Source organism: Mya arenaria, chromosome 14 (genome assembly GCF_026914265.1).
Source record: "Mya arenaria isolate MELC-2E11 chromosome 14, ASM2691426v1".
Classification (NCBI taxonomy): domain Eukaryota; kingdom Metazoa; phylum Mollusca; class Bivalvia; order Myida; family Myidae; genus Mya; species Mya arenaria.
The window spans coordinates 28,454,055-28,475,096 of NC_069135.1; the positions used below are offsets into that span (position 1 = coordinate 28,454,055).

The 21,042-nt window shown below is 34.5% G+C and overlaps 3 protein-coding genes across 3 annotated transcripts in view; 2 read left to right on the forward strand and 1 right to left on the reverse strand.

The window, feature by feature from the left end:
• LOC128217198 (molybdate-anion transporter-like) overlaps positions 1–11,415 on the forward strand; it is a 29,595-nt gene extending 18,180 nt beyond the window's left edge. Inside the window, exons 10-13 of the mRNA XM_052924166.1 lie at positions 1,292–1,394; positions 2,267–2,334; positions 3,012–3,091; positions 5,071–11,415. Of these exons, the coding sequence (XP_052780126.1) occupies positions 1,292–1,394; positions 2,267–2,334; positions 3,012–3,091; positions 5,071–5,152 (333 nt within the window). The 3' untranslated portion in view covers positions 5,153–11,415. The remainder of the gene's footprint in view (positions 1–1,291; positions 1,395–2,266; positions 2,335–3,011; positions 3,092–5,070) is intronic.
• A 5,056-nt stretch (positions 11,416–16,471) lies between these two features.
• LOC128217205 (protein HP-25 homolog 1-like) lies at positions 16,472–19,477 on the reverse strand. The gene is made up of 3 exons (XM_052924174.1): positions 19,305–19,477; positions 17,503–17,699; positions 16,472–16,705 (listed from the first exon to the last, which is right to left on the reverse strand). The coding sequence occupies exons 1-3, from the start codon at positions 19,459–19,461 to the stop codon at positions 16,472–16,474; spliced, it is 588 nt and encodes a 195-aa protein (XP_052780134.1). The 5' UTR covers positions 19,462–19,477.
• Positions 19,478–19,925: 448 nt separating this feature from the next.
• Positions 19,926–20,777, forward strand: LOC128215979 (complement C1q tumor necrosis factor-related protein 3-like). The gene is made up of 2 exons (XM_052922578.1): positions 19,926–20,121; positions 20,326–20,777. The coding sequence occupies exons 1-2, from the start codon at positions 19,926–19,928 to the stop codon at positions 20,775–20,777; spliced, it is 648 nt and encodes a 215-aa protein (XP_052778538.1).
• Positions 20,778–21,042: the final 265 nt, after the last annotated feature.

Consider the following 21,042-nt stretch of genomic DNA (forward strand, 5'->3'; position numbering starts at 1 on the left):
GTGATTCCCACCCCCAACCTGTGTACAGTACACAACATCTGTGTATTGATCTTCATCTATTTGCCTTGATCCCTCTTATCCAATCTGATCTGAGTATCCTGCTGTGCAGTTTTGAAGGTTTTATTATTAAATGGACCCTAAATGGCCCTGAGCCAAAAAACGAATACACAGGAAATTGGCCCCTACTGTGACACCAGTGCCATTAGCAGGAGGTGCACAGCAGGGGATTATCATGCTAAACATTTAAAATGATTTAAAACAAAAGCTAGTTGTATTTTTTCAGAAAAGTGCACCAAATTGTATGCAATTGTTATATAACTTTGAAAATGGCTTCGTTGAAATTGTGACCCAGCTCCATCGCACTGTTTGATTCCAATGTGAGAGTGAGCTAAAGGTCCAAACAGTGAAAATCTTTTTTATATCACTAATAAATCTCTATTAAGTTTAAACCACCAGAAAGCATATTATAAACTCTAAAACATTTTTAAATTTACTGTTTAAAAAATAAGGAGAGCTATACTACTCACCCTAGAATCGCGTCCCACCTAGGTTAAGGTTTTGCATGTAAGCACCTTTAAGTCATTATCCCAGCAAATACATCATGTATTGCATTGAAACTTAAGATAAGTATTCCCAACTATCAAACCTAATGACTTAATGAAGCTGGTTAAAACTAATTTTAATATACATATAACGATAATAATGGCCTTGAAACTCTGGTTACGGTTTTGCATGTAAGGATTCATAGGTAAATATCTCAGCTACAAATTGATGTATTACATTGAGACTCATTACAACGGTCCTCAACCATCCAGTCTACTTGAATAACCAAGTTAGAATATACACAGACTCCCACCACCAAACCTTCCTAACTAATCAAGTTCAATAATTCTTTCTTGCATATAATAAATATCCCCCCCCCCCTTATTACTTGACATGGAAATTCTGGTGAAGATTTTGCATTTAAGCTCATATCAGCCAATAACTCAGTTTTGGCCCTTTTATTATTTGACTTAGAAATTCTGCTTTAGGATTTGCATTTAATCTTATTTAACAATGATACATGCATGTTCAACTAAAATTTTGAAATCCTGAAACTTTAACGTGGCGGAATAGTCAAGCGTACTGTCTCTTTGACAGCTCTTGTTCAATTTATAAGCACCTGTTTTAGCATAATTTTATGACAAAACAATTCTTTTGTTACTTTTGTGTGACTGACTAAATTGAATTAATTTTACAGATTTCTCTGATATTTTCATTTGTACAAAACCCATATGTTTCATATTTTCAGAACCAGTTGGTGATATTTATGGCCTTCATTGTGTTTGAGATGTGTGTGGGCGTGTTCTGGCCTTCCATGAGTACCATGAGGGGCAAATACGTTCCGGAGGAAAGTAAGTGTAGCAAACCAAGCCGTGAATGCAAAAACTTTCTAATTAACATTAAATAAGAAACAGATAGAACATTGTGATTTTCACCCCTTAAAGTGACTAGATACCATGTGATTTTGATCCTTAAGGGGACTAGACACCATGTGATTTTCACCTATTAAAGGGACTAGACACCAGATGATACAATTGCAAAAAAGGGAAAATTGTCAAAAACTTTTAGCATTTAATCCATGTAAAAGCAAATTAAATATTTGTTAACCAGCTTAACATTCAATAACCTGTTATATTGAAGGTTTCATTAGAATATCTTAATTTCATAAAACCTTCATCAAAAAGTAAATTTGTTAATAATAATTGATACCAAAAATGGTTTTAAAAACAAAATGCATTGAGCCAGGATCACCGGTATTTGCAGGTAAGACCGGACCTACTACACCAGACAGATTATTGAGGTTTTATATAAAATATATAAACAATTAAAAACTATTTAAAATTCTTGGAGAGTTTGTAAGTTTTAAAGCAAAAGTGTTGACATTCACCGCATTTGTGTTAGAGAGCCCCCTTGTTAAAATGAATTAAACAAGAATTTACTGAAAAAAATATTGATATTTACGGCATAACAAAAAATACTTAGTTACCGGAAGTAACATTAGCGACATCGATTTTGTACAACCACTATCGATTGTCGCCGACATTGCATTGTCAGCGACGATTTATCGATTGTACTCGATTATCGTTTCATCACTAGTACTGAATGAAAATGTAAACATAATGATCAATCCTCAAAGATATGAAGTTATGTTATATATTTTAGGTTGACAATGTTTTTATTTCTGATATATGACGTCACATGGCATATTTCTGTTCCATTTTAGCACGAGCAACTGTGATGAACTTCTTCAGAATTCCGTTAAACATGATTGTTGTGATGATATTGCTGCAGGTTAGTTGTTTGGAAACAGAATCACATTTTCTTTAACTTTTTCATTTGTAAGAGTTTGCACGGAAGATAGCATAAGATCTAGGGCCATGATTAAGAACCTTCTCACAAATGTTCACGCCCACCAGCTAGACTCAGACTCACTTGAATTAAATTACAAAAAATCACCTTAAATCCATTTGTTTTACAAAATTAAATGTGAATAATAATATTGAGTTTTGAATAGTTATAATAAAGTTCAGTAAATTTCATTATCAAAATTCAACTTTAAAAAAGAAAGTAACAATGAAGATATACTTTCATGCCTTTTGAGTCTGAACTCTGGCTTGAGGCTGTTTGTAATCAAAGCCACTGGTCTGTTAGAATTGTTGGCAAGTGAAGACAATTGACATGGTAGCGCTGAACAACCTATTATTAATATAATACCAAATTTTTGTTTCATTGCCAGGAGTATATTCCTTTTGAAGTCAAAAGTATATTAGAATATGCATTTTTAGCTCGACTATTAGAAGAATAAAGTGGCTGTATTACTCGCACCTGCGTTGGGATTAAATTCATTTCTAAGACAAAGTGGCATATAGTTAAGCGTGCTGTCCTACAACAGCTCTTGTTTGAATGGCAATTGGTATTGATGAATTTATTTTGGTGCATATTTAATGTTTAAATCCCTTGTTTTGCAGAATCTGTCAATGGCAGTGATTTTCACATGTTGTGTTCTGTTCCTTTTTCTGGCCACAGTGTTTCAACATTGGCTCTATGTGTAAGTATTGGCGAGTGTTGTTTGAGGAAAACATGTAATAATTGAAACTATTTTCAGTAATTGTTATTTTCTGTATCATACTTGTCTGTTTTTTAATTGTCCATTTTCCTCGGCAAGTCAGATGTTGAGAACTTTTTATAAGTTAACAATGTTGTGAACGACACTGCTGTTATTTTTTAAAGGTAAAACATAGTTTATAATGTGCTCATATATGTAAAAAAAAAAACAACAAGCACTGCTGAATAATATGATTTAAGGAGTACAGCAGATCTCGAGCATGTCCATGAAATTTCCAGAGAAGTAAAGATTTGAAAGTTAGCAATAATGGTATTCACAACATTTTTAACATTTACAAAGTTCTAAGCAATCTGCCCAATTATTTTGCTATTCATGGGTTAAAAGGCAAAAAGCCTCTATCTGATTCTACTGTTAATGTCACTTGGCAGCATTCGCTTTCAAGCCTCATAATGTATTAAGACTAGGGTCCGAACCATAGGTAGTAGTATCAGTCAGCAATTGTAATAAGAGAGAAAAAATATACGTTTCATCATCCATGGTGATCCAACATATATAAATGTCCAAGAATCATTCTTCAATGGTTACTGAAGAGCAGATGTAATTTATTCATTCATTCGTTCATTTATTCATTCATTCATTCATTCATTCATTCATTCATTCATTCATTCATTCATTCATTCATTCATTCATTCATTCATTCATTCATTCATCCATCCATCCATCCATCCATCCATCCATTCATTTGTTAATTTGATAGTGGTTATGATTTCAGATAAAGTAGTGACACTTTGAGACTACATGGAAAATAAGAATACTTTCAAGTCAATATGAATTATGTATATGTGACAGGCAAGTGATAGCTTTGAGGCATGCAAAGCTTAAATGTTAAATGCTGTTTGATTTTAATTTTAATGCCTGGTTTCAAATGAGGTATATATTTTTTTCCTGCTTAATGGTTTGTGAAAAAAAAAACTGGCACTATAACATTTGTATGAGAAAATATTCTCATATTATATTCAAGGACAACTGCATATCTTACTAAATATAGAGATGAACAATTTCTTTTACTGAGTGCTTGCATGAACCCAGTTTGGTTATGTCTCTATGTAACTATTGACATCATTTATTGCTGTGTCATTTCCAAAATATGAAGAGGAATGTATTCATTGAAGTTACAAAAACACATACCAGTAAGCTTTTTTAGTTAGATAATGAATACAAATCTATTTCTAAAGTAATGGAAACTCTGTGATGTAAGAAGAACAGTCATTATTCTGAGTGGCTACAATTTATTTTAGGCACTTTCTGTTTTTCCCCAATATATGTCAAGCCTGCTGGCGGTGACCAGCATAGTTGTCACAATGTTGGTTTTATGTGTGCGTCTGTCTGTCCGTCCAACTAAACTGTATCTTGACCATGCACTATAGGATTTTCAAAAATTGCTATGAATGTTCACCATGATCAGACAGCGTGTTGCACAGTTCATGGTTGAAATGATCCTTGACCAGGCTGTATCTTGACCATGCATTGATGGATTTCGAAAAACTTGCCATGAAGGTTAACAGTGAAGAGGTGTGAAAACTTGCAGTGGAGGTTCACCATTTTCGAGGGGTAGTGTTACAGGTTCCACATATTGTTCAACTCAAGTTATTTTGTGTTGCAATTGCATGGAAGAGCATTATGCCTGTATCAAAGGTTCTATCAATGGTCTTGCCATGTCCCATTTGGCATCTTTTCATTTAATCATTGAATAAACTTATAAGACATGTATTAAGAAAAAAATCAGATGACATTTTATTTTCAGAACGGGAGTAATCAATATTTCTTGGGAGTATTTTATGTACATTAAAAGGTATTTGAAGCAACATAAAAAATTCTTGTTGTTTTAGGATTGACAAGACAAAAAAAATGTATGCTTTTTCTGCTGTCCATCACAGATATGTTTCTGTTATCAACTTCAGATTGACATCCAAAAGATCTCTTATCATTCCTGCCGGACAAGTGGAAAGGGAGAGACAACCACTGCAGGAACAAATCGTCTAGAGTTGCTGCCCATGGATTTATACATTTTCAGTCCTAAAATATCTTTAGTTGCAGCCCTTGGTTTTAATAATTGCAATCAAAAGAATGCAGTACTTGATGTTTTAGAGTTGCATACCTTAGTTTTAAAAAGGTGCAACCAATAGGTTTCAGTACTTGATTTTCTAGAGTTGCAGACCTTGATTTTAATAGTTGCAACCAAAAGAATGTGGTACTTTATTTTCTAGAGTTGCAGTCTTTGGTTTTAAAAAGGTGCAACCAAGAGGTTTTGGTATTTGATTTTAATAGAATTGCAGCGTTTGGTTATAATAGTTATAATTAAAGCTTTGCAGAATGTGATTTTCTGTAGTTGTAACCCTTGGTTTTAAGTGGTTCCAACTTTCATAATCTTGGGATGGACTTCTTGATACTAGTTGCAATCCTTAATAACATTTTGAATGCTTATTATGCCCCCCTTCGAAGAAGAGGGGTATATTGCTTTGCACAGGCATGTCGGTATGTCGGTCGGTAGGTCGGTCGGTCGGTCCGTCGGTAGACCAAAGCTTGTCCGAGTGATAACTGAACAATTCCTGGACGTATGGTCATCAAACTTCACATGAAGGTTGGGCCTGACCAGTAGATGACCCCTATTGATTTTGGGGGTCATCAGGTCAAAGGTCAGGGTCACAGTGACCTTTAATGGTAAAATAATTTTAAAGCTTGTCCGAGTGATAACTCAACAATGCCTGCACCCATGGCCCTCTAACTTGACATGGAGGTTGGGCCTGACCAGTAGATGACCCCTATTGTTTTTGGGGGTCATCAGGCCAAAGGTCAAGGTCACAGTGACCTTGAATGGTAAAAGGTTGTCCGAGTGATAATGTGAAAATGCCTGCACCCATGGCCCTCAAACTTGACTTGGAGGTTGGGCCTGACCAGTAGCTGACCCCTATTGTTTTTTGGGCTCAATGGGTCAAAGGTCAAGGTCACTGTGACCTTGAATGATAAAAGGTTGTCCAAGTTATAACTCAACAATGCCTGCACCCATGGCCCTCAAACTTGACATGGAGGTTGGGCCTGACTAGTAGATGACCCCTATTGATTTTAGGGGTCAAAGGTCAAGGTCACAGTGACCTTGAAAGCAAACTCGACAATTCTTGAACCTATGGTCATCAAACTTGACATGGAGGTTGGGCCTGACCAGTAGATGACCCCTATTGATTTTAGGGGTCAAAGGTCAAGGTCACAGTGACCTTGAAAGCAAACTCGACAATTCTTGGACCTATGGTCATCAAACTTGACATGAAGGTTGGGCCTGCCCAGTAGATGACCCTTATCGACTTTGGGGGTCATCAGGGCAAGGTCAATGTCAGAGTAACCTTTAACGCAAAAAAATTAACAAATCTTCCCCCACTGATATCTCAAAAATGCCTGAACCTATGATCTTTAAACTTGACATGGATGTCAAGCCTGACCAGTAGATCACCCTTATTGATTTTAGGATTCATAGAGCCAAAGGTCAAGGTCACAGTGATCTTGAATGGTAAAAGGTTGTCCGAGTGATAACTTAACAATGCCTGAACCCATGGCCTTCAAACTTGACTTGGAGTTGCATCTGACTTGTAGATGACCCCTTATGATTTAAGGGGTCAAAGGTCAAGGTCACAGTGACCTTGAACGAAAAAAACTTGTCTTGTGATAACTTGACAATGCCTGCACCCATGGCCCTCAAACTTGACATTTAGGTTTCTGGTGACCAGCTGATGACTCTGGATTTTGAGTTCATAGAGTCAAAGGTCATGACGGTCATAACACACTTTATCCTCACACTTTAATGGTCATAATCTTAAAACAGCAACAAATCAGCTGTCATTTCGGTCCATGCATATTTCATTCAATTGTCCATATAATCCTGACAACATGGCGCTCAGGGGGGCATAATGTTTGACAAACATCTCTTGTTATGCAAACTATGATCTACATATTAAAACGTAGGCTTTAGTCTTAGTACTAAATACTGTTTCCATAGAAAGCCTGTGCACTTGGCACTAAAGTTTCAACCTTTCATTATCAAACTTTATAGTTGCATTCCTTTGAAACAGGGTTGCAACCTAGAAGATTAGGATTAGGATATATCCTTTTCTGAGTGAGGTTTAGTATATGGTGCTGGTTGTTAATTGGATCATTTGAAATCCGACAATGATTGTTTATTTAGAAATTATTGTTATGTATTATTTGTGCATGTATTTTATAATAGTCTTTTATTATTTTGTAAATGAAACAAATGGCTATGCCTTCTTTGGGACAATAATTAATGGCGTAATGAAAATGGTTTTGGCATATTTATAGAATATAATTGTTGAAGGCTTTTGACAATGCATGGATCATGCTCATATTGCAAGAACTTAAGTAACTGTTGTTATTTGTAAGTGTCTGTCTTTAATATGCATCTCTAAGAGTATGTAACCTTATTTTATTTAAGAGTTTATTTCAGAAAGATAATTCACTAGTAATCAATGACAAAACTAAATTACACTAAATTACACTTTAAATAGGTACATGTAGACAAGTCAATGTGTCTTTTAACAAGCAGAATATTCCTACACTATGCATTAAAGGCCCATTTTATCATTGCAGGTGTCACATGATCTCTTTTGAATAATTATATATCTAAGTAGTTATTTTATCTATTGATTATTTTTAAAAAAACAGCTTCTATGAATTTGCAAGTTAAACTTTCAGTTTAATTTGTCACTTAATATTAACGGAAATTCATGATCTTATGACATTTTTTTTGTGTGCTCGTTGGTAAAATGGCCCCTTTTTTATTATTTGTGTTAGTTGTGCAGCCTTTTTCTGTATTCATACATTGAAGAAAACTATCACAAATGTGAAACTTTATTTGGTTAACAATAACATGTAAATAGGGATTTTTTGTTTATTCAAACTTTTTTATGTTAGTTATATTATAAAGCAAGTAGAAACTGTTTAAACATTGTTCATGATTATTCAATTTTTCTTGCCGCTTTATACAGCTTTTGCCATCAATTTTTCATTATTTCTTTACACAATTTTGGCTCTTTAAATTATTCAATTAAATTATGCCATTATTTTAGAACTCCAGTATCCCTATGTTTATGTTTTTTGTCAGTTTAAATGGTTTATTAAGTAGAGTAAGAATCAATAAAAAAATTAAACTGAAAAAACAATATTCAAAATATGCTTTTTTGGGTCTTCATTGTGGCCAGGATTTGTTTAGTTTTGTTAAGAGCTTTCCAAATGTGAATTCTAATTGACATGACACCTAACCACTCTTATATGAATATTCATATTGGTAAAACCAATGGAGAGATGAACTAGTCACATGACAATCATGGACAACAAATGTGCATGACCTTGGATTCAATATAATTTTTCTTTGGTTAATGGAAGCGGAAAATTATCAAAGGTGTGATTGTTGATGTAATTCAAGTTTCATACATTTTTTTTTATCATTTTCTTGGTCAGCGTATTCAATTTCTGTTTTACCATGCTTGTTCCTAGTTTGTTTTATGTGCCATTCGATTGTATCATTATGATGATATCTTATCAATGTTATTTATATCCTACTGTAGTCATATAGTTTTATTGATTTGTTAAAAGTGCTACATGTATGAATCGAATGTTAATATTTAATCTTGAAAATCATTATCCAATATATCATATTTAACTTTTTGTAGATATACCCCCTGACTAAATTAACTGCCTGCAAACACGGACTGGATCTCATATAATCCATGAAAAGGCATTAAAATGTTCTCATGCAGGAGGAAGCTGTCTGTATTATAGTAACATTGCTGTGTTTAATTATTGAGGTAATTAACATATAAGCATTGCATATATTGTTGATATATTAGACAAATTTTGATTTATGCAGTTTTTGTTGTTGTTTTTCAATTACCGGTAAATTAACTAACAGTGTTAATTTTGAGTATAAGTTTAATATGAGTAAATAAATTCCAATTTATGCACACTTATTTTTTCAACAAATATAATTAACAGAGTTGATTTTGGGCATAAGTTTAGTATGAGTAAATGATTTATTGAACACGAAGCTTACCCAGTAAGCCTTTACAATTAATATTCCTATGTATATACTATTCTTTACTTAGATCTTGTATGTGATAAAATTGTTAAAACATATCAAATCTTATTTAATGTTGTGCTATGAAAATTTAGAACAAATAATCATCTGTTCATAAATTAAAGTCTGTCTGTATAAACATATTGTGTAATTTACAAAAATTCATTGCACACCCTTTTTATATTGTATTTTTCCACACTGTTTCTATGATGCAAATGTTCTGTTAAGCTAAACACCATGATTCAACTTCCTTTCAGAATTGTTCACTAAATAATGTTTTGAATTCATTAGAATTATTAATTTCAATTTACATGTTATTACTGCCGTAAATGTCTAGCATAAGATCAGAGCAAGGAGTTTCTATCAATCAAAGTTGTTGCCTTCCTTGAATGTCTACCATAAGATCAGCGCACAGTTTTCCTGATTTAAAGTTGTTGCTCATGATGTGTACCGTACCTCAAGATGGGCCCGGAGTTGTTGCACTAAAATTCTAAACTAAGATCAGAGCACAGTTTTGATCGATCAAAAATAAATGTATTGATTTCTTTGTCTTTATATGTAACAAGTTACAAGTACAGGGTACAGCCCTTTTTTCATTCCATTTATTTTTGTATTTGCATGCAGCCAACAATATGCGAAAGTGATTTCATACTACAGCGCTATTTAAGCCGCATTACAGCGCTATGAGTTTTATTTCTAACAGATTGTTAATATATGTCTGGTCTACCTGTCTATTCATTTTTGTTGTCATGAAATATCAAAGTATATATATGATCTTATAACCTTGATTTCAACAGTAAACTATAAGCATGTTATAGCGTATGTGTTCTGACTTTATTCAACTTTTCTCTGCATACCTAGTATTAAAGTTTTCATTTTAATTTCCCAAAAGGTATATTCTTGCATTTGTTATCATTTGCGTAAAATAAATTTTATTTATTAATAATACATGAGCTTAATCTACAGATATCACTGAATAACATTTATAGAAACTTTTTTCCATGTACTTGCCAATAATAAAAGATACTGTTAATTATTAGATATAAGTTATATTGTTGATGACATTTATGACTTCAAGATATAATGATATGATATATTAAGTTGATTAACCAAAATATGTATTGTCGTCTGACTTGAATCATTGGTTTGTATCATGTTTGTTTCTGTTCTATTTCCATTGTTAATGTGTGATAATTGCATTGAAATGTAAATATGTCTGTTGGAAATTCTTAATGCCAATTTGTATAGAGTCCTTTAGTCTCAAATTTAAAGTTTATATAGAGAATATTGAGTATTGTTCAACTTCTAGGAAAAAAAGATTGTCAATTGATTGGCCATTAATAAAACAAGTAACCAGCAGCCAACTGTATACAATTGGTTAATTCTTTGGTCTGATTAAAGTTAGTAGAAATGTCTACTGATTGGTCAATATTTATCCAATAATGATTGTTGACCAATGAAATTGCTTGCATCTGCAAACTAACCAAAAAATAACATGTGGAAAAGTTATCCAGTTTTATACAATTGGTGCCAGGTTGTTGTTGTCCCTGACCTATTCAGGCATCAATTCAAATTACCGGTATTCATTTTAAAACCTTAGACAAACAATCTCAGACAGATATGATGGTTTTGCTTAAGACCATCGTGGTACAGGGTTAACTGGCATTCCATGTTTTTATATCCGATGATCTGTCTGCTTGTTCAAAGCCATTCTAGTATTTTCAGAAAGTGTGATATTTCCCACAACCCATTATTCCATATTGTTGATAGTTACTACTTGACATAAAAATAAATTGACAGATTGATAGCATAACATAGGTCTGTTTTCACTTATGCCTCGAGTCTTTTCAACGGCTGATTTAGAAAAGTGAACATTGAAAATGCAGGAAGCATTTATATATTTGTATTATTATTCTTTACAAGAGTTGTAAAAAAGGGCAATTGCTGTTATTTGTAACATTTTCAGCATTTTTTTCAGCTTTCATTTTGCAATACAAAAAGTATGTGCAGAAACAAGTGAATGTTAATGACTATGGACTCTGCCATATATTAATTGGGATAAAGTGCTGGGCATATAATATATATATTTAGTTGTTAGAATTTAAGTATTTAACTTGTTCTTTGATTTCTGATTTTTTAAAGATGAATAAAAAGACTTGTTAAGGTTATGTTTTATGTTTGAATTGTGGCATTGCAAGGCGATTGCCTAGCATGGAAATTTAAAATAAACTTATATAAATGGAATGGTTGTGAGAAAAAAGTAGTACAGACAGTACCTATAACCTATAACAGTAAGCACAGTACCTATAACAGTATATACAGTAGTGAGTACCAATAACAGTACCAATAACAGTACTCACATGCCCTTTAACAAAACATACAGTACCTAAAATAACGATATGCACAGTACCAATAACAGGACGCACAGTATCTATAACAACTGATTGCACAGTACTAACAGTTCACACAGTACCTTTAACAGTATGCACAGTACCTATAACAGTTTGCACAGTACCTAAAGCAGTACACATACTACCTATAACAGTATGCACAGTACCTATAACAGTATGCACAGTACCTATAACAGTTCGCACAGTACCTATAGCAGTACACATACTACCTATAACAGTATGCACAGTACCTATAACAGTATGCACAGTACCTATAACAGTATGCACAGTACCTATAACAGTATGCACAGTACCTACCTATAACAGTATGCACAGTACCTATAACAGTTTGCACAGTACCTATAACAGTATGCACAGTACCTATAACAGTATGTACAGTACCTATAACAGTTTGCACAGTACCTATAACAGTATGCACAGTACCTATAACAGTATGCACAGTACCTATAACAGTATGCACAGTACCTATAACAGTTCGCACAGTACCTATAGCAGTACACAAACTACCTATAACAGTATGCACAGTACCTATAACAGTATGCACAGTACCTATAATGATACAAACTACACCCATAACAGTACGCACAGTATCTATAATGATACAAACTACACCTTTAACAGTACGCACAGTACCTATAATGATACAAACTACACCTTTAACAGTACGCACAGTACCTATAATGATACAAACTACACCTATAACAGTACGCACAGTACCTATAATGATACAAACTACACCTATAACAGTACGCATAGTACCTATAATGATACAAACTACACCCATAACAGTACGCACAGTACCTATAATGATACAAACTACACCTATAACAGTACGCACAGTACCTATAATGATACAAACTACACCCATAACAGTACGCATAGTACCTATAATGATACAAACTACACCTTTAACAGTACGCACAGTACCTATAATGATACAAACTACACCTTTAACAGTACGCACAGTACCTATAATGATACAAACTACACCTATAACAGTACGCACAGTACCTATAATGATACAAACTACACCTATAACAGTACGCATAGTACCTATAATGATACAAACTACACCCATAACAGTACGCACAGTACCTATAATGATACAAACTACACCTTTAACAGTACGCACAGTACCTATAATGATACAAACTACACCCATAACAGTATGCATAGTACCTATAATGATACAAACTACACCTTTAACAGTACGCACAGTACCTATAATGATACAAACTACACCCATAACAGTACGCACAGTACCTATAATGATACAAACTACACCTATAACAGTACGCACAGTACCTATAATGATACAAACTACAACTTTAACAGTACGCATAGTACCTATAATGATACAAACTACACCCATAACAGTACGCACAGTACCTATAATGATACAAACTACAACCTTAACAGTACGCACAGTACCTATAATGATACAAACTACACCCATAACAGTACGCACAGTATCTATAATGATACAAACTACACCCATAACAGTACGCATAGTACCTATAATGATACAAACTACACCCATAACAGTACGCATAGTACCTATAATGATACAAACTACACCCATAACAGTACGCACAGTATCTATAATGATACAAACTACACCCATAACAGTACGCATAGTACCTATAATGATACAAACTACACCCATAACAGTACGCACAGTACCTATAATGATACAAACTACACCTATAACAGTACGCACAGTACCTATAATGATACAAACTACAACTTTAACAGTACGCATAGTACCTATAATGATACAAACTACACCTATAACAGTACGCACAGTACCTATAATGATACAAACTACAACTTTAACAGTACGCACAGTACCTATAATGATACAAACTACACCTATAACAGTACGCACAGTACCTATAATGATACAAACTACAACTTTAACAGTACGCATAGTACCTATAATGATACAAACTACACCTATAACAGTACGCACAGTACCTATAATGATACAAACTACAACCTTAACAGTACGCACAGTACCTATAATGATACAAACTACACCCATAACAGTACGCACAGTATCTATAATGATACAAACTACACCCATAACAGTACGCATAGTATCTATAATGATACAAACTACACCTTTAACAGTACGCATAGTACCTATAATGATACAAACTACACCCATAACAGTACGCACAGTATCTATAATGATACAAACTACACCTATAACAGTACGCACAGTACCTATAATGATACAAACTACAACTTTAACAGTACGCATAATACCTATAATGATACAAACTACACCCATAACAGTACGCACAGTACCTATAATGATACAAACTACACCCATAACAGTACGCACAGTACCTATATTGATACAAACTACACCTTTAACAGTACGCACAGTACCTATAATGATACAAACTACACCCATAACAGTACGCACAGTATCTATAATGATACAAACTACACCCATAACAGTACGCACAGTATCTATAATGATACAAACTACACCCATAACAGTACGCACAGTATCTATAATGATACAAACTACACCCATAACAGTACGCACAGTATCTATAATGATACAAACTACACCCATAACAGTACGCACAGTATCTATAATGATACAAACTACACCTTTAACAGTACGCACAGTACCTATAATGATACAAACTACACCCATAACAGTACGCACAGTACCTATAATGATACAAACTACAACTTTAACAGTACGCACAGTACCTATAATGATACAAACTACACCTTTAACAGTACGCACAGTACCTATAATGATACAAACTACACCCATAACAGTACGCACAGTACCTATAATGATACAAACTACACCTATAACTGTATGCACAGTACCTATAATGATACAAACTACACCCATAACAGTACGAACAGTACCTATAATGGTACAAACTACACCCATTACATTACGCACAGTACCTATAATGATACAAACTACACCTTTAACAGTACGCACAGTACCTATAATGATACAAACTACACCTTTAACAGTACGCACAGTACCTATAATGGTACAAACTACACCCATTACATTACGCACAGTACCTATAATGATACAAACTACACCTTTAACAGTACGCACAGTACCTATAATGATACAAACTACACCTTTAACAGTACGCATAGTACCTATAATGATACAAACTATACCCATAACATTACGTACAGTACCTATAATGATACAAACTACACCTTTAACAGTACGCACAGTACCTATAATGATACAAACTACACCTTTAACAGTACGCACAGTACCTATAATGGTACAAACTACACCCATTGAATTACGCACAGTACCTATAATGATACAAACTACACCTTTAACAGTACGCACAGTACCTATAATGATACAAACTACACTTAACAGTACGCACAGTACCTATAATGATACAAACTACACCTTTAACAGTACGCACAGTACCTATAATGATACAAACTACACTTAACAGTACGCACAGTACCTATAATGATACAAACTACACTTAACAGTACGCACAGTACCTATAATGATACAAACTACACCCATAACAGTACGCACAGTACCTATAATGATACAAACTACACCTTTAACATTACGCACAGTACCTTTAACAGTACGCACAGTACCTATAATGATACAAACTACACTTAACAGTACGCACAGTACCTATAATGATACAAACTACACCTTTAACAGTACGCACAGTACCTATAATGATACAAACTACACCTTTAACAGTACGCACAGTACCTATAATGATACAAACTACACCTTTAACAGTACGCACAGTACCTATAATGATACAAACTACACCTATAACAGTACGCATAGTACCTATAATGATACAAACTACACCTTTAACAGTACGCACAGTACCTATAATGATACAAACTACACCTTTAACAGTACGCACAGTACCTATAATGATACAAACTACACCTATAACAGTACGCACAGTACCTATAATGATACAAACTACACATTTAACAGTACGCACAGTACCTATAATGATACAAACTACACCTTTAACAGTACGCACAGTACCTATAATGATACAAACTACACCTTTAACAGTACGCACAGTACCTATAATGATACAAACTACACTTAACAGTACGCACAGTACCTATAATGATACAAACTACACCCATAACATTACGCACAGTACCTATAATGATACGAACTACACCTTTAACAGTACGCACAGTACCTATAATGATACAAACTACACCTTTAACATTACGCACAGTACCTTTAATGATACAAACTACACCTTTAACATTACGCACAGTACCTTTAGCAGTACTTGGAGTAACTGAAATCAAACTGTAAAGAAAAGTCCTGAAATACGACTACTGCGCTATTAGTAAAGCTTACCATGCAGGCAGTTTGTGTCAAATTTCGTTCAAAATATTTCGCTGAAACAATATCTACATCTATAAAATCTCCATCAGGAGACAGTGTATGGAGTCATCAGCCTTGTTCAGCATAAACTTGGTTAATCACACTGGTAATGTACTAAAAACTTGCATACACACAGATTTACAATGCAAGCCGTTCACATGAGTGTTTGTTCTTCGTTCGACGGCATCGTGCCACGGTGCTGCAACTAAACGGGAAAGGCAAGAGGGACCTGGCTTCACTCGCAGTATAATCGCATTGAATACAGTTTTAACATATGCATCTTGACAACATGCATGATTAAAAGCCGCATCTTAATTGAATACAACAAACAAAACAGTTCTCACAAATTGTTTTATTTTCCAAACAGCTACACACAAGTAAAACCATTTGTTAGGCCTATTTCACTCAGTAGCGATCAAATGTCCCGAGAAGGACGTGAAGTAACCACCGTCGGCAACGACGTGTTTGTTGTCCGAATCGGTCATGTGACGTACCCAGACGTCATTTGTAGCCTTTAGACGCGCGTTAATGACGTTCGTTCCTTGATTGTAGTAGCCGTTGTCACCCGTTTTTACGCGCCCTATGACGACACCGTCGCGTACCAACTCTAGCCCAAGCCACATTGTTGAGGTGCCCTTAAAAAAGAATCCTCTAATGGTGCAAGCGTATGTGTTTGCATTTACAAATATTTAAAAGAAAAAAAAAACATGTTGAATTGGAACCCTTGAATTTCAACTACGTGAAAGCACAAAATGTTTTCAAAAAATATAGCGTTGTTTTAATAAACACAAACATTTAAATGTCGACAACTTTCATTTCGATATTTACAGTCCTTAAGACTTTGAAAAAATATAAACGATAAACGAAAATCATGCAACTTAATTTACATGGTCTTAACTGGGCTGAACTTATTTTCGTTCATACGAAATGGTTTTCGAAGTACTTGTATTGCATTTTAAAGAACTTTTAAGTGTTCAAAAATTCGATAATAGATGTCTTTAGTGACGGATACACATGACTCGGGTTCGAATTCTGCTGTGATGGAAATCGATTTTATGTATTTATTTATCTAATGTTAATTTTTATCATTTTTACATACATAATTATAATAATAAACAAATGAAGTAATTTAACTTCTTTACCTGAAACGTTTATCAAAATTGTATTTGTTCAAATATATCTGATTGCATAAACTGTAGTGTATGATATGGACCTTAAAACATTACTTTAAAAATAGCTTAGATTAAAGAACATCGCACTTGGACTTTTAAGGTATAAGCCATATACTATATCATATACGGCTCTAAAAATGGAAATGTATATGGAGTGAAATACACTTCTTCTTAAATAAAATTCAAGGTTTCCAGTCGCAAGAGTTCGACATAGTACTGTTGTGAGAAAAAGGTAGAGACTTCCTGAATATCATTCGCACCTGCAGCGCACTGAAAGAAAACTGGTATATGCCGTCAACTGGGGCCCGGAACGTTCCATGCCGTGAGTCGTACGCCCCGCCAACGTTGGTGATGACCTTGTCGAAAACCAGGGGCTGGTGCGAACCAAAGTTAGTCACGTCTTTTGTAATTGTAGCTGAGAAGGCTACAACACCCATGGAAGGGCAATTACAAAGATCTGCAAATTAAGAAATAGAATTATGAGAATTTTAAATGTCTTGGTTACGTTCGATAAGTTCGGCTTAGGTATTTATACTATAACTGTAACCAATATAGTTTCTTTGTCAATTTAATCTTCATTAAGTTCTTTCATTCACAAATGTTTTTAACGTATGTGAACGTTTCGCGGTGCACTTGAAAGACTAAACAACACAAAAATGAATATCAAATAAACATATAAATCAATTCCGTGAGTTCAGTAAATAAAAATATTTCATAATTCAATCTTATTAAATTTATATGTGAATAACCTATGCAAAGCGAAACTATAGGGAGCCTAAGCTACGAACTCACTAAAATTACTTTTCTAATAGTCTTACATGAATCAGGTACGATTAGTTTTTTTAACATACTACAGATAATCATTGTACATGCGAATTTTGTGTGTCTAGTAACGGACAGAAAGTATGTGTCGAAGTGAATGTATTTAATACATTCTTATAGATTTAAGCAACCATGTGTACTTTTAAGCGTAACTATCACTTTTAAATTAGTTTTACTAATTACTTTAAGCTGAACACTCACTTATGGACCCTTATTTATACGTGAATGTATATACTACATGTATGTTAAAGAGGTAAATATTAGTAATTAACTTTACAATAAAAAAACGTTTCTTAATAAACGAATAGATCATAATACACTTTCAATAGTGATTACGCATACATGTCATCTGATCTAAATAAAATGCGCTGTAAACATATATACTTAGTTTTCTTTATTAATTGTAATAAATTGAATACGTTTTTGCAGCATAATTTGTCTACGTCTACTAGTATAATATAGTGGTAAACATTACATTTACGTCTTATATCAGAGTATAGGCCAAAGTTTAGAACAAAGTGGTATTCGTCTTCAAGACTTGACATGTGTTACATTTCCTCTCATCAACGGGTATAGGATTTGGCCACTCTCATCTTCCACTCTAGATCATAAGTCTTTGTGTAGATACACGTAACCTTAATACACGATATCGAAAAGTATTAAGTAAGGTTGTAGTTTAATACATGCTATATTGCCATAAAGTAATGCTCAACTAGAGACTTCTAATCTTCCATTCCAGTTTTGGATAGAACTATCACTAAGTCTCTGTTTAACATGAGCAAGAAATAATTTATTATTCTCTACATCTTCGAAGACCTTAATAAAAACCGAATGAACTTAACAGATCTGATAATAACACCAACTTTTATAAGTGTACCTTTTAAAGTCACTCAAAAAAATAATGTATATATGTTGTTGTGTTTTTTATAAAACTTACAAGCACATGTACGTATTATTAATAATTTAACCCAATACTTTGCAATAGTATTGTATCTAATTGTTAGCTAATGAACACGTCCAAGCTCACCAAAATTAAAATCATTATGTCTCATTATTATAACACCCAACAATCTATTACAGTTGTGCATGTGGATTCGCTTGATGGCGTTGCCTTTGACAACACCCCAGACTTCACTACCATAATCAAGAATAAGAGAAATAAGCTTATCAGACAAATCCAACTTATGTTTAATAATGAAGTCCCTTAATTTTTACTAATCCTTGTTCATCTCATACATACTATCCATATGACCATTCCTCAGGTTTTGAACGCTCTGTTGTAGCACAAGTAAATCGGCTTCAACCTGCGCGCGCATCTTTTTCTCTGTCGATATCAGGGAAATAAGGTTTTGTAAGGAATTGTCGTCAAGTAGAAAGCATAATCCATGACCTGCCATAAGCGTCAACAAAAACACCGACAACCTCATGATTCCTGAAATAAATAACAATTCATTAACAAGTTTAGTGGTTTCAGTTGTGTGTTTTTAACTTTCAGTTTATTTATTTTTTGCCTTATTTGTCCTGTGTCTTAATCTAACACGTGCTTGCGTGTACATTTGTGGCCACAATCACAGGTCAAGAGTTGCATAAGCTAAACTCCTATCTTGTCTCAGAAACAGTTCAACTCTCGTTCTATAAAGTTCATGTTGTTAATATCAATGTAAGTCTTTTATTTAAACGTTTCAATGTGTTTATCGGATTGTTTAAAGTTTTGTTCCTATGACAAGAAATAAAATTACCTGATGTCAAATGTCCACCGAGGTCGGAATCTGTTCTAATATGTGGTACAATCAAGAACTGATAAGGAACTTTTCTAATCTCAAATGTAGAACATCGCAGTTTTGAGATCCAAAACTTCTTAATGGCGACGTCATTTATTGTGGTTCTTTTGTTCATCGCTTTGGTGGGATATACACGGCTTGCGGAAGCGGTGTCAGAGAACCCGACGGCATCCCAGATCCGCTTCCTGTTGGACGAAGATGCGGCCCTCCGTCAAAAGCTACACACGAGAATTCAAGGTCTGCGGCAGAGTGTGTCGACCCTTAATGCCAGTATTGGTAAGCATCATTACAGCTAATTATTCTCCGGAATTCGAACTCGGAAAAACACTCTTATTGTATGCTGTCATTTGAAAAGTGATTCCCCAACCAAGTCTTACTGTTAACGCTGTGTTTGTCTTTGCTAAAAGGGACGGTCAGCGACTTACCGGCTGTCTTCTTGTTACAAGTACGGTCGACCTTTTCAAATTTCTCTTATTCCAGTCCCTTGCTCGTGCCCACTGCCCACAACCCCAGCGCCGCGGACCCAAGTCTCATACACCGGAACCCTCAAGTCTACCATGTCGAGCCTGAACGCCGCCTCCGTCTTCAACTTCACTGGGGACCTTATCAACGTTGGCGCACCCTACACACCGCACGACGCGCATTTCGTCGCCCCCGTATCGGGTATTTACGGATTCTCCTTGGCAGCGTACATGAGCCCGAGGTATTACGTCTATATTGATTTGCTGAAGGAAAATGCACCAATTCTACACGTGAAGACCGGACACTACTACAGCGGGTCAACGAATCGACAAGTGAACTTGGGAACGAATTTTGTTCTCACAAACATGACGAAGGGCGATCACGTTTGGGCGAAATATTCAGGCGGCTCTGCCTATCTTTTCGGCGAAGGCGTCTCTACTTTCTCTGGGTTTCTGCTGTACGAATTGTAATTCTGTAAGGAAAAGGAAATAAAGTTCCAGAAACTGTCTATACTGTATTTGTTTTATTCCACACATAGATCAATATTCAGTGCAGAGATAGTGATACAGTGACTCTGTGAGTGAGATAATTTGAAAGCAATATAGACATTTAAAGTCTCGGATTGATTAAAATTTGTGTAAGTGCAACCTTGTTTCGCAACGCAGCCGTTTGATATTCTATTTGCAATTTGATGGTCATTTTTGAATGTTTTAATTATAAATATATCCAATAGCA